The 27,633-nt window shown below is 39.4% G+C and overlaps 1 protein-coding gene across 1 annotated transcript in view; it reads right to left on the bottom strand.

Annotated features, from left to right (window-relative positions):
- Positions 1-15,319: 15,319 nt before the first annotated feature.
- Positions 15,320-27,633, bottom strand: part of CENPF (centromere protein F) — a 65,942-nt gene continuing 53,628 nt past the window's right edge. The window contains exons 17-20 of the mRNA XM_008070088.2: positions 26,204-26,366; positions 24,071-24,547; positions 21,222-21,400; positions 15,320-16,314 (exon numbers count right to left, since the gene is read on the bottom strand). Of these exons, the coding sequence (XP_008068279.1) occupies positions 16,111-16,314; positions 21,222-21,400; positions 24,071-24,547; positions 26,204-26,366 (1,023 nt within the window). The 3' untranslated portion in view covers positions 15,320-16,110. The remainder of the gene's footprint in view (positions 16,315-21,221; positions 21,401-24,070; positions 24,548-26,203; positions 26,367-27,633) is intronic.

Here is a 27,633-nt window from a genome sequence, read left to right as displayed (position 1 = left end):
AAATAGCTCCCAGTGTCTACTAGAATCATTTAAACAAAAAATAAAAGGTTTTAGATTAGAATCTAAAGTATAAGAAAAATAGCCGTGAGTTCCTACTGATAAATGATTGAATAAATTAATAAATGGGAGAGAAGAGACAAATCTTCCACGCAGAAAAATTCCAGATAATTTATTTAGATACACCACCCTCAAAGAGCAAAAACAAAACTCCCCTACTCCTTACGTGTGAGCTGCACATAGTGAGCTCCTCCCAATGAGCAAGCTATGGAATGTGAGAAGGAAGGAGTTTTACAGTAAAGAAACCTGACAAATACTACTTGGCTAGGTGATCAATATCAACATCAACAACCATAAATTATGTTGATAGCTGAGAAGGTCTAAAAGACATGACAAGTCACCCTTGGTATGATGTCATGAAAATGACCCTTTACCTCTGTGATTGTCCCCAAAATCTATAAACCCAGTCTACTCATGAGAAAAACATCTGGCAAATTTCAGTAGAGAAGCATTTCTCAAAATACCTGACCAGCTCTCCTCAAAACATCAAAGGGTAAAAGTCATCAAAAAAAAAAAGCCAGAGAAAGTGACACTGGCAAGAGGATCCTAAGAAGACACAACAAGTCAACAAGTAAATGTGTAGAGTATCATGGATTGGATACTGTAACATTAGGTAAAATCTAAGGAAATCTTTAAAAACAATTAATTTGAGCTAATAAAAATGTGTCAATAGCAGTTCATTAATGTTAACAAACGTACCATTCTAATGTAAGATGTTACTAATAGGGGAAAGTGATCATGGGGCATGTGGGAATTCTTTGTATTAGCTTCTCAATTTTTCTGCAAATTGAAAACTGTTCTAAAAAATAAAGTCTATTTTTAAAAATGGATAAACCATTAGATTGTGAATCACCAGAATAAAACTGTTTTCTTTTCTTCAAAAGAATTGTTTTCTTTTCTCCAAAAAATTATCTATTTAAAATAACTACTATAACAAGTATAATATAGTAGACAGAATTTAGGACTTAAAGAAAAAGAGGCCTGTATTTAAAGATTATGTCTATTATTGACTAAGGGGGTGACTTTATGTTAATTAACTCAACAAGCTTCAGTTCTCCATCTTCTACAAAACAGGGATGAAAAACAGTTATTTCACAGAATTATTGTCAAGAAGGGTCTAGTTCTTATGTTACTTAGAAAATAATAAATATTGTACTTTGTCTTTTCCCTAACTCAATCGTGTCTTCACTTAGTAAATTCTACCAAACTAATGAATGAATTAATGATTACCATCTCATAATGAGGGGAGAAAATCTGAGAGCAGCAAGTGCCACCTCTGAGCACAGAAGTTCACAAAGGAAATATTTTCCTTCAACCTCAGAATAACCAACTTTAAGCCAAAGATCTGTCCCTAAAATCCACTTGCATTCATGCTGAGCAATACTAAAAGGAATATTTAAATGATTCTGTCACTCCCACTGGGGCTACTACTCCCTCTGGCATGATTAAGGAAGGCCCAGGATCATCAGCTTCCTGGGGGTGATGATTCTTAGTGCCCTGTGTTGCTCCCTCCTGTGATTTGGAAGTGTCACAAGAATGGGGCTGACTTGGATACTCTCATTCTAAGTCATCTCCTCTTCCTAGGGTGTGGAGGACAGGGTAACACAGAACAATATCCAATTTTACTTGCTAGAAATGGAAACTTTTATTATTTTTTAAGCCTTAAAGTATTAGCATCAAGTCTGATAAATAGGTTGTAGAGAAGCAAATGATGGTTTCTAGAACATGCCACTAATTCAGACAAATCTGGTGGAAATTTGAAAAGATGAAAAATGTGGATTTAAATATTTATTTAAAATATATACATGTATGTTTTAGATTGATTTAAAATATAGTTTATTTAGAAAGTAAATTAGAGAGAGAGAGCAAGGGAGAGATTCACTTCCCAAGGTAGGGGAGAGGGCCAAAGCTAGGAAACATGGTGGCCATAGCTCAACGAGCTACGTGGACACATCAGAGTTTAACAAAGCAATGACTAGAAAGTAAATTAGAGAGAGGAGATTCACTCCCTAAGGCAATAGAGGTGTATCTAAACATGACCTGGCCATAGCTCAAAGAGCACATGGTCAGACCATAGCTTAGCAAGGCAATGGTGAATGGAGAGAGAAAGAGAAAGAGATTCACCTCCCTGAGGCAGGGGAGGAGGCCAAAGCCAGGAAACATGGTGGCCATAGCTCAAAGAACCACATGGACACACCAGAATATAACAAAGAAATAATGACTAGGGAGGGAGGGAGAGAGGGAGACAGAGAGGGAAATGGGGAGGATGGTATTCACCTCCCAAGGTAGGGGAGGGGGGCAAAGCTTAGGAAAACATGGCCTGGCCATAGCTCAAAGAACACATGGCTGCACCAGAGTTTAGTAAAACAATGGCCCTAAAATATTTCAGTTACTTCCAAATACAAAAGACAACCTACATGATCTGTATCAGTCATCGTCTAGTCAAGAGACAGAAAGAACTGATACTGGTTATTTAAACTGAGTGATTTTAATATGAAGGATTGTTACTAGGTATTGCAAAACTGAAAAGAAAAAAAAAATACAAAGAATTCTCAGAGGTTGCTACTACATTCGTAAGGCCAAAGGAACAAAGGGAAGAGGTGAAAATTATTAGAAAGCAAAAAACTAGAGGAAGGGCCTTGCTGTTGCTGGTTTTGTAAGAGAGCACAATGAGGCTGATGGGTGTTGGGAAAATTGTAAACTAAACCTGGATACTGCTACTAAAATCAGCTACCATTGCCAGAGTGAAGAAATGAGGCCAAGGGCAATGCTGACAGGAAGCAAACAGGAAGGAGCTAGTTTCTTCTTCTAACTTTCCAGTATCTCTCAAATATCTAATTACTGAAAAATCCAAATCACAAAGCAAAAATATGATTTCCTTCACAAAGCATGTATAGACGAGTAGGTTTGAAGTAGAGAGAAAGTAGCTTTATAGATGGTAGTTTTTATAACGTGACATAGATGAGAGAGAAAAAATATTTAAAGCAAAGAATTAATGTTTAAAAATAAACTTTAAAAGTTAAGTAGATTAAACATTCCTCCTGATATCATATTTACCTTTTTAAATTCATTTAGAAAACCTATTCTTCCCAGATAATGCAAAGACAGATGGTAAGTGATCTGTCTAGAGTGTACAAGACGTCTTCACAAATTCCAAATATATGAGTAATGGATGGCATTAGGTCCTATTGTACTTGCAAAGTCTTATAAGGTAATCTACTAAAAGAAAAAAGAAGGAATACAGGCAAACCTCCTGGGCTTCAATTTCTTGGTCTTTTTGTGATTAAATTCTTGAACTATATATAATCTTGATTTATGCCAAAGAAAAAGTGAGAATTCGTTGTACTGGATAGCAAGTAAATAGTCACCAAACAAGTGGGAGGAAAGTGCTTGCCTGTGTACCATTCTGCTGGATAATGAGAATCACTCATGGGACAGAGACTAACAATTGCATGAGAATTTTTTGTGAGATGTTCACCTAAGTTCACAGTTGAAGCAGCTGTGCAAAAAGTTCAATTGTTTATTGAGATGTATTTGATCTGGACTTAACAAAAACAAACACTGGAAGGTAGTTCTTATCTTCCAGAGCTAAGGCTGAACATTCGGCACATCTCTGTCAGTTTCACATCCTCCTTGTGTCATAGTTAAAAAGAGAAGGCAGCTATCTTCCAGGTAATCATCAACAATAAATATTTATGGTTGGACCCTCTACTTAAACTGGGAGTATAAAAAGGCGTAGGACACAGTACTATCCCCAAAGAATCTTCAAATTCAAATGAGGAGGTAGGAATATACTTACAAGTATAGCTTAGGTAGCATTGTTGTGATTGAAGTTATAACCAAATGAGAGGTCACCGCATCACCCCAGGAAAAGTGATAACCTAGGATAAAACTGTAACAAGAAAAAAAATGAGGCTTACACTGGGCATTGCAGTATTGAATATGAGCGGGGATCAGGAAGGAGGTTAAGGCATGGTCAAAATAGTTTGAAGCAGACATAAGAATGGGTGGATTAGGGAACCATAAACATGTAATTTGTTTGGAGTGAATATTTGTTCTAAGGTTTAGTGAAATATGTTTTGAAAGGTGATCATGGCTGGGCTCAGTGGCTCAGCCTATAATCCCAGCATTTTTGGACCCTGAAGTGAGTGGATCACCTGAGCCACAGGTTCGAGACCAGCCCAGGCCACTTGGCAAGAGCTCGTCTCTACAATAAATTAAAAAAAAATTAGCCGGGCTTAGTGGCTCAGCCTGTAATCCCGTGCCTTTGGGAGGCTGAGGTGAGTGGATTGCCTGAGCCCGCAGGTTTGAGACCCGCCTGGTCAGCGAGACTTCATCTCTACAATAAATCAAAAAATCAGCCGGGTGTGGTAGCACATGCCTGTAATTCCAGCTACTTGGAAGGCTGAGGCGGAAAAATCGCCGGAGCCCAGCAGGTCGAGGCTGCGGTGGCCGGGAGCAGCCACTGCACTCCAGTCTGGGCAATAGAGTGAGACTCCAACTCAAAAAAAAAAAAAAAAAATTAGCCAGGCATGGTAGTGCACACCTGTAGTTCCAGCAGGTCAATGCTGGTGTGGCCATGAGTGTGCCACTGCACTCCAGTCTGGGTGACAGAATGAGACTCCAACTCAAAAAAATAAAAAAAGGTGATCATGGCTACTGCAATTTTAAAAATTAAATCCATTTAACTCTGGAGTTTCTTCTTTTTATGAAAATCTGAAAGATCACAATTATATTTTTTATTTTCCAACTGGAAAAAACTCTATATTCAGATTTTGAGCAATTATAGTTCAGTTTGTTAAAACTAATCATTCAGCTATAGATTGATCAGTAACTAGTTATTAAAGCTTTCTCCATGCAGAGCATTATGATGGGGATTACCAAGTCTACAAAGAATCTTAGGGTATATTCTATTTAATGACATGGACATGATAAGACAAACAATACAAATTTGGTGGGGTGCAGTGGCTCATGCCTGTAAACCCAGCCCTTTGGGAGGCCAAGACAGGAGGACTGCTTAAGCCCAGGAGTTCAAGACAAGGCTAGACAACATGGCAAGATCTCATCTCTACACAAAATCGAAAAATTAGACGGGTATGGTGGCATGTGCCTGTAGCCCCAGCTACTTGGGAGAAGAAGGCAGAAGAATCGCCTGAGCCCAGGAGGTAGAGGCTGCAGTGAGCTGTGATCATGCCATTGCACTCCAGCCTAGGCAACAGAGTGATACTCTGATCCACCCCCTCCAAAAAAATTGGAAAGTAATGCATGATGAATAGAGAATGAGTAACACAAGTAGTGATACCTGCTGTGTTTTATAGACTGGAATATAGGTAGCATGTCTGTAACTCAAGTAACTGCCACCAGGTGTATTTTGGTCTTGGACTATGTAGAGGCCAGCATTGTGCCAGAAAGGAGAAAGAAGAAAAGAGGAAGGATGGATGTGGCAGGTTGGGTAGGGGAGGAGGGACATGCAAGACAGTAGCAAGCCAAAGGATGCAGAAAGACCCATTAGGAAGCTGGTTCAGTGATCAATCCAGGTGTCCTGGAATAGGGTGGTGTCAGTGGACATGAAGAGAACCAGATGGAGTAAAGAGATGTTTACAGAGCAAACTTGACAGTATTTGGTGATTGATTTTATGTAGGACATGAGAGACAGAGAGAAGTCAATGATGTGTCCCAGGTTCACAGGAAGTGCTATTTAGTCAGTTTGGGAGGGGGGAGGGGAGGAAAGTGCAGGGAAAGATGAGGGTATCTCTTAATGATGGATGATGAGATTACTTTTTTGTGTTCATTCTTTAGTATTTCCCATTTTCTCTGGTAAACATTACATGCACAATAAAAATATAAAAGGAGAATTCATATCTGAAATATCAGTATGTGGTAAGAAAAGGTTAAATAGGTTTCTGAGTCATGACTAGAAATAAATGTTGTAATAATGAGTGAATTCTTTTACTTCTGTATTTTTAAAAAATATTTTCAAATTTGCCTATAATGGATATGGATATAGTTTATAATTAGAAAAAGAAGCTTTGTTTTTGTTAGTTTGCTTTTTTTGGTAAGGAGTCAAAGCCATACTTGGGACCAACAACAAAGAAGTCAGCCTGGGCAGGAACAGATGAGTCATGGGTTCAGGCCAAGGAAAAGAGAAAATAAAAAGAAGCAGAGCAGAGACCAGCAGAGAAGCAGAGTCCAAATGTCACATTCAGACATCCTGGATAGTGGAGCCACCTTCCTGTTGACTCAAGAGCCAATTTTTGAATGAATCTAGTCCTCCAGACTGCAGGGAATACTGAGACTGGAAAAGAAGCCTGAAAACTGAGGAGTTTCTCAGAGAAAGAAAAATGGATACACAGAAAATGACAGAATTCTAGAGTCCAACTTTTATATGATATTTGCCTTCCCTGCCACTGGCTTTACTTTCAGATGGATGTTTGACCTCCATGGAGAGGAACTTGTAGGTGACCACTGCAATCACGTGAAGATTTTGTTTTCAGCATCACTTAAGGAATTGTAAGTCTCTGTTTGTGAAAATAAAATAAAATAGTCTTCAAACAAGACAGAAATTTAGGCCAGGGTTAGGAAGCCCAAGGCTCCACAAAGTCACCTGAGACTCACGCCCTTTCTGATCCAAGATGGAGATTAGCCATCATATCCATATTTTAGAAGCAGAAGACAAGGAGCAGAAAGCCAGGTCACCTGTCCTTGAGGAGTTTGCCTAAAAATCCCACATGACATTTTTGCTTATGTATTATTGGTCAGAACATAATCACATACCTGCAAATGAGACTAAAAAATATTTTTTAATAAAGGCAGCAATGTGCTTAGCCAAAAGTTGGAGTTCTGTAATAAGGAAGGAAGGGTAGGAAGGATGAATGGAAAGGAAGGAGGGAGGGAAGGAGGGAGGGAAGGAAGAAGGGAGGGAGGGAGAATGAATATCAGGTGGGCAACTACCAGTCACTGACATAAGCTTTTACACAAAATATCCTTTTGAATGTTTACTGATTTGGAGGTGGTTTTTTTGTTTGGTTTTTTTGTTTGGTTTTTTTTTTTTCTCGAGACAGGGTCTCACTCTGTCCCCCAGGCTGAAATGCAGTTGTGTGATAATGGCTCACTGTAGCCTCGAACTCCTGGCTTCGAGCGATCTTCCCGCCTTGGCCTCTCAAAGTGCTGGGACTACAGTTAAGAGCCACCGCATCTGGCATGAACATTTAAATAAGGTATTTTATAATCATAAAGCAGGTTGGTGGAGACAGTGTAAGGGTATAATCAAAGGTATTCTGCCCAGAAAAGTAGCAGAGGTGAAATACAATTGATGGAAATAGGTAAAGGTGAAGAAGGAGCCATTGAGGGTTAAAATCACCTACAGGAGATTGAACAAAACAGACTGAGTAAAGAGTGTAATGGAGGAACTTTTTTTAGAAAATTAAGTAGGACAAGGGTGGAGGAAAGCAAATGAGTCCAAGTCGATACCAGATACTATCTCTAGTCAAAAAATGTGTTGGCAGAAGCTGAAACTATTGATCAAATTAGAGTTAGATTCCTCTGATCTTCAGTTCAAAGTTAGCTTATTTAAAGAAGCTCAGGTTTTTTGACTGTGCCTGGAAAATGGGTGAGAGTAGGTAAAACCCGGATGAGAGCATTGTAGTGAACTCTGTGAGTTCCTGGTGGTAAAACAAGGGCCTTTCATAGGGAACAGCTGTGAGGCTGAGGTCCAAGGTCTTCCCTCCCCAGCCTGGAATCAGCAGTCCTCCATGAGACAATCAAACTGAACCTCCAGCTCTTGGGCTAAAACTGTAATTGAGCAAACACCCCTCGATTTGGGATAGGCATTTCTCTATTAGGAGCAAAGTCCTCACCCCAACCTTGAGTTCCTTTCATACCCACACTGTGCCTTCTCTTCCCCTCTGCTCAGTTCTCCTCCTTCCCACCTTGTTTTCTGTTTTGTTTTTTTCCTCACTGACCACCTATCTCTCAGCTCTTCCTGACCCATCACCATTTATGGAATATTCGTCATCAACTACATGTGAAATAGATGTGATATCTAAGCTGACCAATTGTTAAAAGTTCCCTGGTTAATTGTGTCTCAATCGTTTTTATTTTATTTTGGAGACTAGGAACAAAAGAGAGTCAATATATACAAACCAGAAAACAAAAGATTTCTTTAAAAAGTTTATCTTTTTCAAACATCAGGGGTACAAAAAAGGTAGCAATAACCAAAGCACAGAGATCAGATGGAACTCTGGCAAAAAGCTGTCTTAATATGCTATGCAGTAAAATGCCTTTTCTCTGTGGCTATGTCATGGAAAGTTACACAGGGAGAAATGTGTTTTCAACATCTGTATTACAGATTAAAGTAATACTTTTTTTGAGTTTGGGATCTCTTATAAGCAATATTTCTTTTAATTTTCCAAATTATCTGTGACTATCATATTGACTTAAAAGATACTTTGATTTTCCAATGACCATTGCAGAGATTTCATCAAGATTTCTACTTGATCTTCAGTAGGATATGACCCTTTAATACCTCACTGTTAAATTTATCTCCAAATTCCAGTTTTCTGTCAGGTGGTTAATTGTCTCAAAAATAGTAGGTCAGGGCTCCCACCCACTGTTCTTTAAAGGGAACACCAAGGAGTTATTTGGAAAGGTCAATATTCATCCTGATTTTACTCTGGTTTTCATAAATGGATTCTAGTTCAAGTAGGTTGTATGTCAAAAGGAGTCTGGGGAAAGAAAAGAAAAAGTCTTAAAATTCTGATAGTTTACATCCAAGGATGTTTTTTAAAGTTTTAAAATCCACGGTATGTAAAAGGCACACACCGCCATGTTTGAGAACTACCAAAGGAGAAGCCTGGAGTACATAAGGAGCGAGGCTGGCTTCAAATGTGGGCTTTGGCTTGGGGAAAAGCCTGAGGAGAGGATTGGAAAGGTTCTGCGATTCTTACACCAGAAGAACTGAGTGTTCGTGCTTTATGACAGACTCCATGGCTACTCCATTAACATGTATGCACACACACATTTCTCTGAACTGATTTGCCTGTCGGTTTTATCTGGTACCATCCCCTGGTCTTTAAGGTAAGACAGAGTAGAGAGATATTCCACCTGCATAGAAGTCAAGATTCAGGGGTTTTTTGGTGGAGTCTGAATGTATTACTCCTTTCAATGCCATGAGATTCCTAGAAAAAAATGTGCAAATAATTATTCACATTGATTGGCCACATGTTCCATTTTTCACAAGCACTATTCTGAGCAACTGGAATCTAGGTTTTAGAACATAGTGTGGGATGTAGAAAAAACTACTTCCCATTTAGGGTCTCAATTTCTTCATCGTGAAAATCTAGATAATTAAACCCTATTCTTATAATAGAAGTTATGAACACTCCAAAAGTCTTCTGATTTTGAATTTTGGGTGATTATAATTCAAATTATATGATGCTTAGGAAAATCACAATTGGCAGAATAATAAATAACTTAAAAAATTTAAATCAAGACATTAGAAAGTTATGTACTTTCTTCATGTATTCCATTGTGTAAGTCCATTTTAGAGCCTCAAATTAGGTTTCCAAGTGCTCTGTAATCTAAGGAGAATTGCTTTTCATGACAAACCTGGAGAAAGAAAGATTGTTAAGCAACTGGGTTGAAATGTGCTAACTCAGAAGCAAGGCCAAAATCAAAGAAAGTATAAATAGAGTAGGTGTTGACTAACAAAAAAAATCCAAAAACAGATTTGCAATTGTATCAGGAAGCTTGTGGGTGAAATAATAGAATTTCCTACCGGAAATTACTTTAAAAAATAATTTTTTTCTGACAAGTTCAAGTTGGTTCGGAAGCTTAACAAAGTTATCAAGGACCTAGTCTCTTCCCATCTTTCTGATCTGGCATCCTTAGTGTCTTGGAAATGCCTCATTTATAGTATCAAAATTGGTGGCTGCAGGGAGGTCATCATAACCAATCACTGACAAAAGGTAATGGAATGATCATAATTGGCTTATGCTAACTATCCTTCCTTCCCTGGGGATGAGTCCACATGCCCGGAGCAATTGCCACTCAACATCAGAACAAAAGTGGGGATCTGTTGACAAGAAAGAAAATAGAAGTGATAGTTGGATAGGCAATCACTATCTCTGTCATAGCGACAAAAAAAAAAATTCTGTCTTGGGATAATTTTTTAAATGACTGAACATGGTTTTAAAAATATCTCTTCATTGACTACAATCTATGCCAGATTTGGGAAATCATTATGAGACACTTCACTTCCAAACCAACATATTCTTTTTTTTTTTTGAGTTGGAGTCTCACTCTGTCGCCAGACTGGAGTGCAGTGGCCACTCCCGGCCACCGCAGCCTCGCCTGCTGGGCTCCAGCGATCCTTCCGCCTCAGCCTTCCAAGTAGCCGGAATTACAGGCATGCGCTACCACACCTGGCTGATTTTTTGATTTATTGTAGAGATGAGGTCTCGCTGCCCAGGTGGGTCTCGAACCCACGGGCTCAGGCAATCCACTCACCTTAGCCTCCCAAAGGCGTGGGATTACAGGCTGAGCCATCGAGCCCGGCTCATATTCACTTCTTAAATGAGTTTATGACAACCTCAAGGGGGAAAATAATCTAATTTTGCTACACATGCTGGAACAAGATTTAGGATGCTAATTTGGGCTTCTGGTTTTCATAACAACAGATTGGTAGGTAGAATTTGCAGTAAATCTTCTCAGTAAGAATTTGTTTTAAACTCTAGAAATGAGTATCCTCCATTTATTAGCCCTGCCATTAAAATAGGTTACATACAAATCCATGAACATCTGATATTTCTACATGGAGGGAGCCTCTGATTGTCTCATAGGTTGAATGTCCAACCTCTGAAAGACACTAACTAGTTGGGTAGAGCCAAGATGTAGCTCACCAATATGCTCAAGCCTTAGCTGTTTAGAAAGGAAAATGGTCTCCACCCTCACTACACCTGTTTACAAATCAAAGCAATGGTATATCTTTCCTCCCCCATGTCTATGGTTTCAAGGAAAGTGACCACCACACCATTGTGTAGGCATACTATTATAGGCTTACATAAATAGCAGAGAGGGAACAAAGCATTGGCTAACATAGGCCACCCTCATGACCTTCTGATGGCCTAAGTCCAAGAAGATGACTGTTAAAACAACAAACAGATGGTATCCAGGACAAATAACACCCTCATGTGGACTGCCCAAGGAGTCAAGGTCTAACAGGAGGGAGCCGGCACACAGCCAGCAAATACTCTGTTAGATAACACAGCTGTGATTTCAACACCAAGTGGATTTGTTCATATTTAAAACTCAGATACATCTCAGTGTTTCGCTGGAAAGTCTGTTAACTGTAAAAAGCTGCTCATTTTTCCACTCCACAAAAGCAGTGTTGGAGAAAACAAAAGTGGGAGAAGTAAAATTCCCTGTTATTACAACAGTGTAATTTTTGCTGGGAACCTGGATGCCAAATCTCCATCTACATCAAAAGGTTAAATGAAGCAACTTTTCTTTAGGCATGGAGTTGTCCTAAGAAAACTTTTGTGTTCAGAACAGGATTCTAAAAAAGAATCTGCCAGGCTGGAAGCTGGCTTCTTAACTGACCTAATCCCTTTACAGAGAAAGTGTGTATGGTAATATATGAAAAGTTCTAGACTGGGGAGGGGGTCAAGACTAAAGCCTTCTGTTTTGTCTTGACACAAACTTAATAACCTCTTCTGATCTCTTCTTGAGTAGTAAAATAGGACCCACTTTGCAGAATTAGTAAACAAATAAGACAAAGCATATAATACTGCAAGGAATTGGTTTGGCAAATGTGGTATTTTTAAGCATTACTCTCTGGTCATCCTCAAGATGTCCTAGAGGAGGAGGAATAACAAAGTATAGTAATCTTATTCATCTGCCACAGTCTTTGAATTGAGGGAAAGAGGCTGGTGGGAATTTTGAGGGCTGAAACTCAATCTGGGAATTTTGTGGACAGGAAGTCAATCTGCAAGTCAACCAAAATGTACGAAGATTGGGAATATGTGTTTCCTTGTGATTTTCTAAAACACCAACAGAACAAACCACTTACAGTTACACACACAAATACACCAACATTACACAAAACTGACCTTGCCTCGAGCATCAGAACCACCATCAAAGCCATCACTTTCTTTTTCAGACTCAGAGCAGCTGCTGTTCTAGAAATGTGACAGACAGGAATCTGTCGACATCTCCAGTTCTCTGTCCTGAGACCACTAGAAAATTTAAGTTCAACATCACAAAACAGAAAAGGAAGAGGGAGACATTTTGGAAAGACAGTTGAGTGGTAGAAAAAAGAATTTCTGGCAACCCCATTCTTAAATATATTTTTCCAGAGAAACAATTCCACAAATGAAGGTTCCGTATGGTTGAAACAAAACTAATTACCATTTTAACATATTTTAAGTTAAATTGGCTTTCTGGGCTTGAATTTAGGCACAATTTGCAAAGTTGCTTCTAAATGAAAATTTATTCTGAGTTTCAAACAACCAATTTATATTTGAACTTCAGGGGCACAACTCATTTGTAAATAAAATTGCCATAATTGTTTTCTTTGGATATTCTTAATGAGCCAAACAAACAGAAACCAAAAAAAACAAATGAATGGTTCGTTTGCAAGATCAATAATTGAAAATGCATAATTCTATAGTGATTAAACTCATTTGAAAAATAAGCATTATAGTATTGAGATTGGTGAGAATTTTGTAGGACAGAACTTTTTCTGAAATTAATGTGTTATGGTAACAGATTTGTCTAACAAATTTTATCTTGTTCTGTCACCCAGGCTAGAGTGCAGTGGCCCAGTAATAACCCACTGCAGCTTCAAATTCCTGGGTTCAAGAAATTCTCCTGCCTCAGCCTCCCAAGTAACTGGGACTATAGGTATGCACCCCCATGCCTGACTTTATCTAACAATTTGAAGCTGCAATATTTTAAAAAATTATCTTTGTGGGCTGGATGCGGTGGCTCACACCTATAATCCCAGCACTTTGGGAGGCCAAGGCAAAAAAATTGCCTGAGCCCATGAGTTCAAGACCAGCCTGAGCAACACGGCAAGACTGTCTCTACAATAAATAAATTAGTCAGGCATCATGGTGCCAGCCTGTAGTCCCAGCAACTTGGAAGACTGAAGTGGGAGGATTGCCTCAAAAAATAATTATCTGTGTAATTATCTATGTATAGAATAACAAACATTCTATTAAGTGCAAAATCTTAAGTGTACAAGAACCAACCAATTAATTAATGTAATCATTATGGTAACTCCAAGAGTTATTATTATAGCTAATTTGACTGAGGAAACTGAGCAGAGAATTAAATAATTTGCCCAGGGTCACATGGGAGCCTGGGCATTCTGACACCTGACTTTCACTTTTAGTGTCTACAGTATACTCAACTTTTAAATTTGAAGCATTTCAACTGTTATGAACTTATCCATCAACCCTAGAATAGCCGGGCTCCTCTGAAGCACTCAAGATTATAAGAATACAAATGGGAGAATGCATAACACAACTCTCTTTGGCTACCAAGTGGCAGTTACTAAATTTGGGTACTAAATGTACTCTTCAAGAAAAAATTGTATCCCCTTCCTCAATCACAGAAGAAAAATATGAAAAAAACAGTGCCAATGATCAGCACAACTTCTGACTGTGGTGCAATAAACCTATAGCTTACAATAATTGACAGTAGTTTATTTTCTGTTTAAATTTCTTTCATGACACATCAGCATAGCATGAAGGATTCTGGAAGATTTGGATTTGGAAGAACTTGAGCATTCTATGTTCTGAACCATACAAAGAGCAATTAGAATCCTTTGCAGACTCACAGTGGTTGGAAAGTAGACGTTTCCCCTCCTAGAATTAGGACCCCCCAGAAAGAAGCACCCTGACTTCTCTCCAGGTTCAAACCAGTCTGAAAATCCGATAGTCCCAACAAGAGAAATAAACTGGGATCACATGAGAAAAAGCACAAATAAGTCTCAAAAAAGGCATGTGAGGGGAGGAGTGACTCAAGAAATCAGGCTACATTTAAATATCGGTTTCTAGTCTCTTCTTTTTGAAGATGCAATCCCTTTGAATTGTTGACAATCACAGTAACACAAAGGGCCATTTCAGTTCCTACAAAATGTTTGAGGCAAAAGAGTCATCCAAAGCAAGCCCCTCATGGTACAGATAGGAATCCGATTCTCAGCACTCTGGACTTGACCCATTTTCCCATATGATTTGTCAGCCAGGATCTTATTTATGACTCCACTGGTTTAAAAGTACTTGAGAGCCAGAATATTTACTTTTCATCCCACATGCAGCTCAGCTCATGGTAGAACAAGCATTGTTAGCTTGAGGAAAAAAAATTTAATGTCTTGGCTGTCCATTTATAAGAATTTGAACAAATTCTCTACAATTATAAAAATGGAAGTATTCCACATAACAAAAGCAGCAGCTACGGCACACCTAGGAAAAATAAAGTTGCTTTCAAGGACCCAGGAACTACTGGCAAGGCCTACTGAGTGGAATCTTCCAATCACTAGAGACAGCCATTAAAGTCAATGGCCTGATCCCAATAATGTCTACTCAGGGTCATGCCCTTGAGCACATGGCAGCCTCGGGATAATTTATGGTAAGGATATTGCACCAGACCACGACCCCCAGCAACTGAAGAAATGAGAGGAAAGTTAGGATATCACTTTCAGTAGATGAATACTAAGTAGTTTAATGTTATTGAAGCATCATCCAACAACAGAGGCCACCTTGCAAAGGACAATTTTTAAATATAAATAATGGTGTCTGTCAAGGTTTCTGTATCAATCTGAACTAAAAGCCAAGAACAAATTATCTTTTACCAGTTCATGTCCTGGAAAACTTTTTGACTCTGATTCAAGGACTTAAGAGCTTGTTCAAATGCTTTTTGATTTGATATGGCTCATAATGCTTGCGTGTTTTCAAAACAATATCAATAAGTGAGATGGAAAATACCACACATATTTGTATCCTTGCTGATGTGACTTAATGGGCACACACAATGTACTAGGCACTAGGCACTAAGCTGGACATACTATAGTCCCATATGAACTTATGAGCCACAGTCCATATTGTGTTTTTCATATAACTAAAGATGTTCACTAAATATACTAGGATCATTTGTTTAAAGATCTAAATTATTTCTTCAAACATTTTTACTATTGCAAGAGGATGTTATAGTTAGCAAGAAATGGTACCAATATTCATAATACCTTTATATTTGGGAATTGTTTTTACAGAAAACAAAGGTGGTTGGTTATTTTATTAGAAAACAAAGGCCATATTTTAATACAACAGCACCAGATATGAGAATGCGTACTAAAGAACTCTAAGAAATTGGTCTTCAAAAAGAAAAACACAATGACAGAAGACACGATCTTCTACATCTTAAGAAGCCTACAACCAGACTAATTGGAAATAAACGCACACCTCCCACCACTCCCACATACACATATGTACAAGTTACATAAGCAAAGATTTATAAAACACAATGGAAGAGGAAGACAAACACACCCACATAGATATGTGTGCATGTTTTCCTTAAAAAGATGTTACATTATTTTCCTTCATTTACTCAGCTCAAAGAAATTCTTCGTCTAAAACTACTTCATGCCTAACACAACAGATAGGAAATATCATAAAGTAAAAGCTTACATTTTTCTGGGAGTTGTTAATTGGAAGTATAAAATGTGTTTTGCATTTTTTAGTGAAAATTCACATACAAACAGAAGATGTTACATAATGCTCGCTATTTTAATTGTAACATATTATCAAAGAGTTCTATACAGTACTATTTACATTAAAGCAGAGGAATATCAATGCTGAAGAGGTGATCAGTGCTTCCAGACTTTTTTAATACTTATACAAAGGAGATCTAAAGAAGACAACATATTTAGATTTATAAGAAATGGTTTTCTCCCCACTGATAAAGTGCTCCCTGACTAAAGAGGAATCCTACACTGCAGGCAGACTCTTATCTAGTCAACCACTGCCGCCTTGAGAGGTCTTGACACAGGTCTCTTCACTGGACCCTGCAGTTCTCGCTGCCCTGGGGTACAGGTCCAGCCTCCGGGCTAGGGGTAAGTCGGCCTCTCTTGGCTCTCAGGCCTTCTTTGGGGCTGTCTGCTGACCTTCTCTCAGGAAGAGTACTGACTGAGAGAGATTTTGTGGTGGGTTCTCGAAAGGCGGTGCTTGAATCCACTGGGCTCTGCCGGGTAACTTTGACCTGCAACACACGCAAGCATCTCTGTTAGAGCTTGAAATCATATTCACATTTCTATAACGTGAAAAACACAGAGCTATGTCACTGAGTGTTGTTATGTTCCTTTTCTCTAGGAGTTACATAATTTCAATATTTCTTCTTCCCTGAGAACAGGCCTCACCCAACAGAGAAGTTAGGAGGATGTCAGACACAACCTCAAACAAGTCATCAAACTTTCCTCGACACGTATGATAGGCAGGAACTTGCTTCCACGGCAAATGCGACATTTTCAGACCAAAATGTAAAGCTCTTTGAGGGCAAAAACTTTGTCCTATTTACTCATGTAGTCCTAGTGCCCACAACATGCTAGACTACATGGTGAATGTTCAAGGAATTCTTAAGTGAGAAACCAAATCTGACTCTATTTGTCTTAATTGAGCCCCTGCTATCACTTGACAAGAATATAATCCAAATGTGAAATACCACCTTCATAGGATGGAAGCACAACATTTAAAAGACCTAGAACCTGGTCCTGTATTTTCATCATTCTCCCTTTATAGTTGTTTCTAATTGAATCTGGATTATAACAGAAGAGCACCTTTCTAGCAATAAAGTCCAGAAAGAGTGGTTCCCCTCTCAGACATCCTGCTTTTACGAGAGAGAAGTATATTAGGAAATGTGAGACCTGAAGAAACAGATGAGAGGTATAGTAGCTAGTGAGTCAAGATTTTTTGAGATTTAAGTCAGATGCGGTGGCTCATGCCTATAATCTGGCACTTTGGGAGGCCAAAGTAGGAGAATCACTTGAACCCCGGAGTTTAAGACTACAGTGAGCCATCACCATGCCACTGGAGGAGGAGGAGGAGGAGGAGGAGGAGGAGGAGAAGGAGGAGGAGAAGAAGAAGAGGAGGAGGAGGAGGAGGAAGAGGAAGAAGAAGAAGAAGAAGAAAAAGAAGGAAGAGGAGGAGGATGAGGGGGAGGAGGAGAGAGAGGGATAGAGGGAGGGAGGGAAGAAGGAAAGATTTTTTGAGATTTATGTAGTAGTGAAAAAAAGATACAGGGTCAAAAAAGAGAAAGAAGTGCAAGAAAAACAAAGTACAGAAAAGCTTTATTTAATCATAAAGGCAGGAGTAGAAGATTCAAGTAAAAAGATATTTTTAAAAAAAGAGGAAAGCACTTAGGCAACATAGTGAGACCATGTCTCTATTAAAAATTAATCAATCAATCAAAAAAATTTAGCCAGGCATGGAAGGATGAGGCAGGAGGATCACTCAAGCCCAGAAGTCTGAGGTTGCAGGAAGCCATCATCACGCTATTGTACTCCAGTCTGGGTGACAGTATGACCCTGATTCAAAAGAGAAAAAGAGGAAGGACTTTTGACAAGGGTCAACCTGTGTCCAGTACAGATGTTGAAAAGTAACTATATGACCGACACTCCCTGAGCAACTGACATCTGATACAAGAAGAGAATGAAAATTATTTTCCCATTGATACTCTTTCCATAGGAAGTGTGTGGTGTTAAAAGGTAGTTAAAAACTTTTCATTACAGAAAACAGTAGATCTGGCCAACAGATCAAATCCCTGGAAAGCTTGCTTCCACCTCACATGATGGGCAGGACACTGACAAGCAGCAGTTGTTGAAGGATCAGGACTTAATGGAAAATTACCATCCATGGAAAGTTGAAAGAAAAAACAAGAGTTTTACTGCTAGTAATTTTTTTTAAAGAAAAATAGTGATACCAAAGACAAATGTTTCCCTTGAACCCATCAGATGCAGGAAAGTCAGATGTTTAGATCTACCATTAAAAAAGGGGGGGAGAGAGAGAGAAAGCCATCCCATAGGCAATAGATAATATGAGCCTGTAAAACTCTTTGTCCCAAACAAATGGCTAACGTCCACTCCTGCTGCCTTCTTCCCTCTAGAATCAATTTCTCTGATGCTGAATTGAGGATACTGTAATTTGTAATCAGAACGTAAACTGTGGATTTGTTGGCTAGTTAGCTTCGGAGCAGTCTAAAACCAGACAAGGTCAAATTTACCAAGTATTTAATCTAGTAAGATACTGCATCCAAACCCTGTCTTACAAACGACTCTAAAGCCACAATGGGGAGAGAGCAAATAGCACAGTGAAAATGAACCCCACTAGGTAGAAAAAAAAGCAAAGCCCCCTACTAACTGCTTCCTGGTACTGCGGTGACCACACCACCACCATCCATGATAACTTTACAGTTTACTTGACCTCTTCTGATATGAACCACCAAGCCCAGGTTCAGGAGAACAAGTGTACAATCACTGACTCCCTTGTTTTCAGCAAACTAGGAATTCCTGGGTTTATTCATCCCAGTGACATAACAGACAATGATCCTTACCTAATGTGTATTTTACCCTTTTTTTCTCCCTTTGAATTTATCAGATGTCACTAAAGGTCTTGCTAAATAACCTAAGGAACCGTCTTTCTCAAAACTCAGTCATCTCAGGGGAGCACTCATAATCCTGAGTTTCTAAGCAATTGTTTTGAAAAAATAATACCTTGTTGTATATTTTTTAAAAGTTAGTGATGTAATATACTTAACAGATAAGGCAAGTGATTTACAGAGCAACTCAGAAAATGCTGAAAGAAATTAAAGATTACTAGGCTAGGTTTTGAAGAGTTTGAATCTAATCATGAAGACTCCTATAACTCCCATCAAGAGGACCCCCCCATTCATTTGCAAGTGCACAAAATCACTTAGCAATTCGTAGCTGATGGTGCCTACTGAACTGCATGCAGTTAAGGCACTGAATACAGGTCTGTAGGAAACCATGGTTACCGCTCTGTACTCAGCAGATTTCAGCAGTAGTGTGGAGAGCAGGCCCCCTAGCGTACAAAGTTCTTTTTCCTAGATAAAAAATCCGATCACCACAGGTCAACTGCTTTTACCATCAACTCCGCATAAAAGTAGAAAAATGACCAGTGTGGTAATTTCATAAAATGATTTCCTAACATGCTTTTACAAACATCTATTATTGCAATCACTTCAGGACAACATACACAGTTCCACTCATTCAGCAAAAGCTTTTTTAATTTCAGACACTGCATTAGACATGAGGACACAGGTAAATCTCTCAAAACTCAGACTGCAAATCAGAAGACAGATACGTAAGCAAAGTAATTACAATAAAGTGAGCTGCCTAAAGATAGGGGAGCCACAGAGTACTCGCTATGTGTCATGGCTTTCTGTCCAGCCAACCAAATATCTTCATTTGATCTCCATCAGTGAGACAAACAGGAATGAATGCTATGTTTCACTGAGAGTAAAGGGTGGCTCCCAGTCACCCCTCTAAGGAAATAGCACAGCCTACACCAGGACCACAACCCTGACCCCTTCTGTCTTCAGTGGTTGTCTTGTGGTTAACAGCTACGGTCAAGCTTGGTAACTTCATTCTTTCTTTAGGGGCACTAGTTATTCTAAGTTCATTGGAAAGCCAGTATATCCAGTACATTGAATATATACTTTCCAGTATATTCTTCAGTGTTTTGTTGTTGGCAGCATCCAAAAGTTTAATCCAAATGTAAGTTTGTGAGAGAGAAAGAGAATTTAGTGAAAAAAAGGAAGAAAATTTGCACAAAATGGTAGAATATTTCAAATACCAGTAATCAATGGGTCCATTTTAATGAGTGAAAATCTCAGACCTTTCTTCTTCAACCTTGTTTTAACAAAACTTTTATTATAATGTAAATAATGAACAAACTTATTACCAGGTATAATTCCTTAATGCTTATATCTCTTATACACCTACAAAAACAAACTTGACAATTTGTAGTTGCTTGGATGTATCTAATCACAAATGTTTTTGTATTTTGCTATCCAAAATCCTAAAGAGGAACGTGATTGCTCACTGAAGAATTATTTATTACATTACACAAGTAGGGGCCACTACACTCTCAAGCTTTTGACTGCTGGTTCAAGGTTATCAGATTGCATACTTCACCAAACTCTGACAAGTGAGCAATCAAAGTAAAATCACAAAACATTAGCACTATTTGAAGTTATTCCAGCAACTTCCAACATTTCCATGGTCCCCAGTTTGAGAAACACCTGTTATGATGGAAAGAGCAAGACAGTGGAGTTGAGAGAGAGGAGTTGCTAACACTGGAAGGTTAAATCTTTATGAGCCTCACGTTCTTTATTCTTTCATAATACTGCGTAGCCGTTCAAAAAAATGAAAAAATGTGAAAGTAAAATAAAATACATACACACTTTGCATATATAAATGGTAGCTGCTGGTATAAATTCTAGTAATAGGAATAAAGGTCTGTTAAGCAAATATTCTCTATGCTTTAAATAACATTTTTTTCTGGCTGCTTGTAAGGTATGTAGAGGTCACTAAGATCCTGCCCTATCCTCAACATTCAAAGTAGAGAACTCTGATCCTGCCCTATCCTCACCATTCAAAGTAGAGAACTCTATCTACAGAGTTCCTTTCTTTAGGCATCTATTGAAACATGCACTTTTCTGTTGTTGTTTTAGAGAGTAAAAGTTTCATAAAATCCACAGAGAATTACCAGCTGGGAGCAGATGGGCAAGAGTGAAACATCTGAAACAATCAATGACTGATTCTGTGACCAAAAGAAAAGCTACCTCTTCAAATTCTTCAACAGTAATGCCTAAAATTTTCTTACAGCTCCATTGAGTTTTGATACAACAATGCCATTTCCCACCAGACTGCATATAAGAGGCCTGTAGTGTCAAGGATGAGACTGTGCAGCTTGACACTATAATGCTTATCTTCAGGCTTACTCACTACTGATTTATTTATACCATCTCAAGAAGAAGGTCGGACTTGAAAGGGCTCCTGAGTCAGAAGGTGCAGCGTCCAACCCTTACCCAGATAACACTGCAACTTCCTGGATTTCGAAAGCAGTCGATGGATGATGACAGGAGTTTACCTTTTGTGATCTGCTGCCACCAGCTGTTGGTTTGGAGGACTCTGCAAGATTTTCTTTGCTGAGACTCAGTGGGGATAGTACTAACTTCTGTGCAGCCAGGCGGGGGCTGGTCCTCGTGGCCATGGTTGTTCTCCGCAGGACGTATGGGCTGGTCTTTCCTGTTGGGATGTCGGCAAACCCTAAGGGCAAAAAAGATGACTTTCAACACTGCTAGGTTAATTCTCTCTGTAGTGGAAATGATGTTCACTAGGTAAAGTTTTAACAAAGATAAAGGTAACTCCAAAAAATACTTTCTCCCAGCCACAGAAGACAGTGTGTTAAATTTTACAGTTGCCCTGGTAGTCACCAAATTGAATCAATAGCAGGTTTTCTCCTATTAGAAACAAAAAACTGCTGGACACAGTAGCTCATGCCTGTAATCTCAGCACTTTGGGAGGCCAACGCAGAAGGATCGCTTGAGCCCAGGAATTCAAGACCAGCCTAGGCAACATAGCAAGACCTCATCTCTACAAAAAATAAAAAAATTAACTAGGCATGTTGGCATGTGCCTGTAGTCCCAGCCACTCAGGAGGCTGAGGTAGAAGGATCTACATGAACCTAGAAGGTCGAGGCCACAGTGAGCACTATTGTGCCACTGTACTCTAGCCAGGGCAACAGAGTGAGACCCCAACTCAAAAAGAAGACGAAAAAGAAACATAAAAAACTGCAATGAGAGAAGGGAGAAGTAGATGGAAAATAACACTACACAGAAAAAAAAAACTGCTGTTACTTCTTCCTCTATATGGATGACTTACTTTGCATTTTCCCAAAATCTAAAGAATACCAGCAGGTCTTATTATAAAATTTGGATTGGAGGAAAGAAAAGAGTAAGATGGAAAAGAAAAATCAGAAAGAAAGGCCAGTTCCTGTTTAAAAGGGGAAAATGTAAAATGGTAAGTTACTTCAGGCAATCACTCTCATGCTGGTGGGAGGAGAGGCCAACCTTCCTAAGGGTGATTTCACACTTGCTCACATCATCTCCTTCCATAGAAAGAACTATCATGATTCTTAGTGACTAAGAAGAGAAAGTTAGTCCCAAGGATATTAAGTAAAAGCATACTACATTCCAGGAGGGCATGCAGAGCTAACTAAAGCAGCCTTTGTTTTTGTTTTTAACCCTTTAACTACAAATAAAAATCACCAGTGAGAGACAGCTAATTATTTTGAAGCTAGAGTTACTCAGAGCAGTGCTTCTCAAACCAACTATGGCAAAGAATCTATTCTGACTTGTTTGCAGGGAGTGGGGTGGAGGAATTTCCAATCTACTGTGGAATACGTTTTTGTATAATATCATAAGAACAAATCAATAGGAAAAGATTATGTGCTTAGATGTTGCAGCAATGCCAAATTGCTACGAGACTTTCTAAACTCTTACTCTTAATTTCTGTACTTTTTTTTTTCTGTCATGGACCAATAAACAATTCCTAGCCTGACACCAGTCCTGGACCAGAGGTAGGAAGCACTGAGTTTAAAAAAAAACCCAAAAAACAGGCCAGGCACAGTAGCTCACATCTGTAATACCAGCAGCACTTTGGGAGGCCAAGGTAGTAGGATCGCTTGAGCCCAGGAGTTTGAGACAAGCATGGGCAACATAGTGAGACCTCATCTTTAACAACAACAACAAAAAAAATCAAAACATTAGCCAGGCATGATGGCACATGCCTGTAGTCCTAGCTACTTGGGAGGCTGAGACAGGAAGATAACATGAGGCCAGGAGGTCGAGGCTGCAGTGATCCATGATTGTGCCACTTCATTTCAATCTGGGCAACAGAGTGAGACCTTGTCTAAAAACAAAAAAGGGAAAAAAAAGTGTGATCAGTGGCTCCACTCAGAGGACAGCATCACCAGGCCAATCTCCTCCCTCCTCCAGTACCTGCTAGCTGGGCCAGTCGTGGCTGATGGTGGGAGACCCTTGAAAAGTATCCTTGATTTGGAGATTTTTTAGCATAGGAATAGCAACTTTTAAAAAGATTTTAGCCGGGCTCGGTGGCTCAGCCTGTAATCCTGTGCCTTTGGGAGGCTGAGGTGAGTGGATTGCCTGAGCCCCTGGGTTCGAGACCCGCCTGGGCAGCGAGACATCATCTCTACAATAAATCAAAAAATCAGCCAGGCGTGGTAGCACATGCCTATAATTCCGGCCACTTGGAAGGCTGAGGCGGAAGGATCACTGGAGCCCAGCGGGTCGAGGCTGTGGTGGCCAGCAGCGGCCACTGCACTCCAGTCTGGGCAACAGAGTGAGATCCAACTCAAAAAAAAAAAAAAAAAAAGATTTTAGATGGTCATTTTTCCAACTGACCAGCTCTTTTGCAAAGGTGACATGGGTAGGCCAGGCATGGTGATTCATGCCTGTAATCCCAGCATTTTGGGAGGTAGAGGCAGGAGGATAACTTGAGCCCAGGAGTTCAAGACCAGTGTGGACAACATAGCAAGACCTCATCTCTACACAAAATTTAAAAATTAGCCAGGTGTGGTGGTGTGCATCTGCAGTCCCATCTACCTCGGAGGCTGATGCAGGAGGATCACTTGAGCCCAGGAATTGGAAACTGTAGTGAGCTGTGATCGTGCCACTGCATTCCAGCCTGGACAACAGAGTGAGACCCTGACTCTGAGTAATTAGGTCCTAGTTATTCTCACATGACAGAAAGGAAAGCAAATCCCTCACCCATTTAAAATCAGACTATTATTTGTGAGGGTCAGTTAGCATTACTGTACAATAATGGAAGAAGCAAATGCTTCTGTCTTTTTATGTGCATATTTTTATGTGGAATTTCAAAAGAACACAAATCATTTTGTTTTCAAATTAGGCATACCTTTCTTTACAACTTCCGGAAGTCCCTCTGGCTCAAACTCAGCATCTTCTGCATCCCCTGCCCGGTGACCGCCACTTTTGACTGCTTTCCTACTTTTTTTAGAAAATGTTTCTGGGGTAGAAGGTGTTGGTCCTCCACTATTCTCCCACACCCCACTGGACCTTTGCCTCTTGCCTGAAGCTTTATTGTGGCCAGATGACAACTTCTTTTCAGGAACAGAAGGGATTGGAGATGGTCCTAGAACAAGTGAATTCAGCATAGGAGAACTTCGGAAATTGTGTTTAGACTGTTGTGAACAGAGATGATCAACTTGCGTTTCTAACATCTCTTTAGCTTTCTCTAACTTTTCATGGCTTATAAGCAGAGCACAGTACTTATCCAAGTATTCGTCTGCCTCCTTGGTTTTTTCTTCAAGAGTTTCTTTCAGTTCTTTCATCTCAGTTATTAACTCATCTACCGTAGCATCCACAACAGTACCTGTCCAAAACAAAGCGACACATCATGTGCACCTTAATGCTTCTCTCGGGGAAAAGACTTACTGACATCCACAGAATGGATCACAAGTCTGTAGGGAAACCATAATTACTGGGTATCATGAAGCAGATAATCTTAGATCCATTCTTTGATTATTTAGGAGGGAAGGGGGAGATAAATCTCTCTCTCTCTCTCTCTATATATATATATGTTCTTATAGTTCAAACAACTCTTGTTTGAGAGGTATCATATCAAGATACATATTCCAGTAGATACATGTCTTTTATTGGGTAACTTAAATAAAATCCACCAAAATCTCAAACTCATACTTCAGCCAACCCATTAAACTTTCTTGTAGTTGTAGTTATATGAGATCAAGTTAATTAATTTTTTTTTTTTTTGAGTTGGAGTCTCACTCTGTCGCCCAGGCTGGGGTGCCGTGGCATGCTCACGGCCACCCCAGTGTTGACTCACTAGGCTCAGGCAATCCTTCCACCTCAGCCTTCCAAGTAGCCAGAACTACAGGTGTGTGCTACCATACCCAGCTAATTTTTTGATTTATTGTAGAGATGAGGTCTCACCAAGTTGCCCAGGCTGTTCTCGAACCCGTGGGCTCAGGCAATCCCCTCACCTCAGCCTCCCAAAGTGCTAGGATTGCAGGCTGTGCAGATCATGCCTGGCCATGAATTAATTTTTATATCCCCTATTTTGCCCGGTCCATTTTTTCTACCATAAGAGTAAAAGAACCATAAAAGTCAGTAAAGATTATGAATATGAAGTCTTGGTTGTACAACTTTGGGAGACAGGAAGGGGTCATGATAAGGCAAGTCCAAAAAACTCTGAATCCATTGGAGATAGTGGAGGGGCTGATAGACAAAAGTTTGAGGGAACACTATAAAGGTGGGCATCTTAGTCAACTTGTAGCTACCATGGATGGTATTAAATCCATTACAAAAATGTCTTCCTGAAACCTCAGTCTACTCTGAGCACTGTTCCCCACAAGACCGCTGACTAACCCACTCTACCAAACTGTGGTGCAGAAGAGCCACTCATACTACACTTACCAGCAGTCATCCAAACAGTAAGCAAATACCACTGCAGGGGCATACATGGAAAAAAGCAACAAGGAGAGTCATCACTCCTTTTCTTTGATATTTTTCCTGCACAAATAAAAATACGCCCTGCCAACCCTACACATTCCGTTTAGATGACCCATGATAATGGACTGAGGCCAACCAGAATCTGTTATTTCTAAGTTGCCGGTGCCAACTCAGATGCCAATCTGATGTTGACAAACTACTCAACTGGACATCAGCACCACAAACTCTTCTTTGAATGGCTTATTAGCATAAAGGGCCAGATTTTTTGTTTTTGTTTTTTGCATGTTTTATGGTACAGAAGATGGGATAATTCTATTTCAAAATGCAAGCTTCAACAAAAATTTTTTAAAAGCAAAATAAATAAAATGCAAGTTTCATTCTGAATCCTAAAATGATCCCAAGCACAAAATTCAGAAATTGAAAAACGGGTAACTGATGAAAAATCAGCTCTTAGTAATAGAAGAGAGCACCAAAAACACCTGCTATGCATGCACAATGTGTGTTATTTCACTATTGGAAGAGAGTTTTGGGTAAATTATATGGCTCAGCGAACACCTACCTGTTTTCTGCTTCTCCTGTGTAGCTTCAAGTCGAGATAGTTCTTTCTGTAAAATTTCCTTTTCCTCTTCCATCTGCTTACAGGACTTGATCAACAACTTTATTTTCCCCTGGGAACGTTCATTTTCCTTCTTTAGCTGATTTATATATTTTAGATTGTCTGTCTATAAGCAAAAGCAATTCTATTTAATTTCTTTTTATAAGCATATAAAAAACAATGAGATATAATTATGACTCATATATTGTAATTTAAGGAATTATTGGGCTCACAACAAAACATCTAAAGATGCACAAAATAACTCACCTTCTCTACTCAGTTTCCTAAGTCTCCCCATTGACAGTGTGGTTTTGTCATTCCCTTAGTTTCTTTTTTTTTATTATTATAAAGATGTAGGGTACAATTCAGGGTTAGGTTTACAAATGTTGATTATGCAGGTACCCTTGTTGATGAGGTATGCCCCTCCCTCCCCTAGCAGTTTCCCTCAACTGCCAATCCCACATCCCTCCCCTGACAGTTTCCCACTACTGCCAATCCCTTTCTTATAGTATTATAATTATTGTTCAAGGTCCGCTTATGAGTGAGAACGTATGGTACTCTGTTCTGTTTCCGTGAGTTTCAAAAGTGTAAATCAGCCGGGTGCAGTGGCTCACACCTGTAATTCCAATACTCTGGAAGGCCAAGGAGAGAGGGACGCTTGAGGTGAGGAGTTCAAGGGCAGCCTGAGCAACACAGTGAGACCTCATCTCTACAAAAATCAAGTTAGCTGGGTATGGTGGCATGCGCCTATAGTCCCAGCTATTCAGGAGGCTGAGACAGAAGGATCACCTGAGCCCAGGAGGTGGAGGCTACAGTGATCATGCCACTGCCCTCCAGTCTGGGTAACAAAGTGAGACCCTAACTAAAAAAAAAAAAAAAAAAAAAAATTTAAATCACAGTTCCTAAGATCATGTCCTGTGCCAGCTACGTTTGTGCTTATCCAATGAGAATCACACAGGATTACTGGGTAGACAGTTTATGTACATATTCCTGATGGGTCCAGAATTCTCAGTGAGAGAATTGTGTTCCAATGTGTAATCACGCTGTCGCAAAATTTCAGTACCTAAGATGGCATTTGTTTTAGTCATACCAAGTGAGGCCAAATGATATTATAGCTCACTATAAAAATTTAGATGTTATAGTGGCTCAAGTAGAAAGTGAAAAGAATGGGAGAATTGTGTCACCATACAACTTAGTGGTACAAATGCATAGTTCCTTATTCATATAACCAAAATTTTTTTAAAAGCTGTGAAAATGACTTAGAGGCAAAACTTGACCTGAACAGATATGAAGGTATTTATAGTTTGCATTCATCCCACCTTGTGAGAATATTCAGGAAAAATAGGAATTTGATTACAATTTGATTACATAACCCCAGACTCCACTTGGATATT

This window comes from Carlito syrichta, unplaced genomic scaffold, assembly GCF_000164805.1.
Source record: "Carlito syrichta isolate Samal-C Ts95f unplaced genomic scaffold, Tarsius_syrichta-2.0.1 Scaffold312893, whole genome shotgun sequence".
Lineage (NCBI taxonomy): Eukaryota > Metazoa > Chordata > Mammalia > Primates > Tarsiidae > Carlito > Carlito syrichta.
The sequence above is the reverse complement of the archived record's forward strand: the minus strand, read 5'-3'. Positions and strand labels throughout refer to the sequence as shown.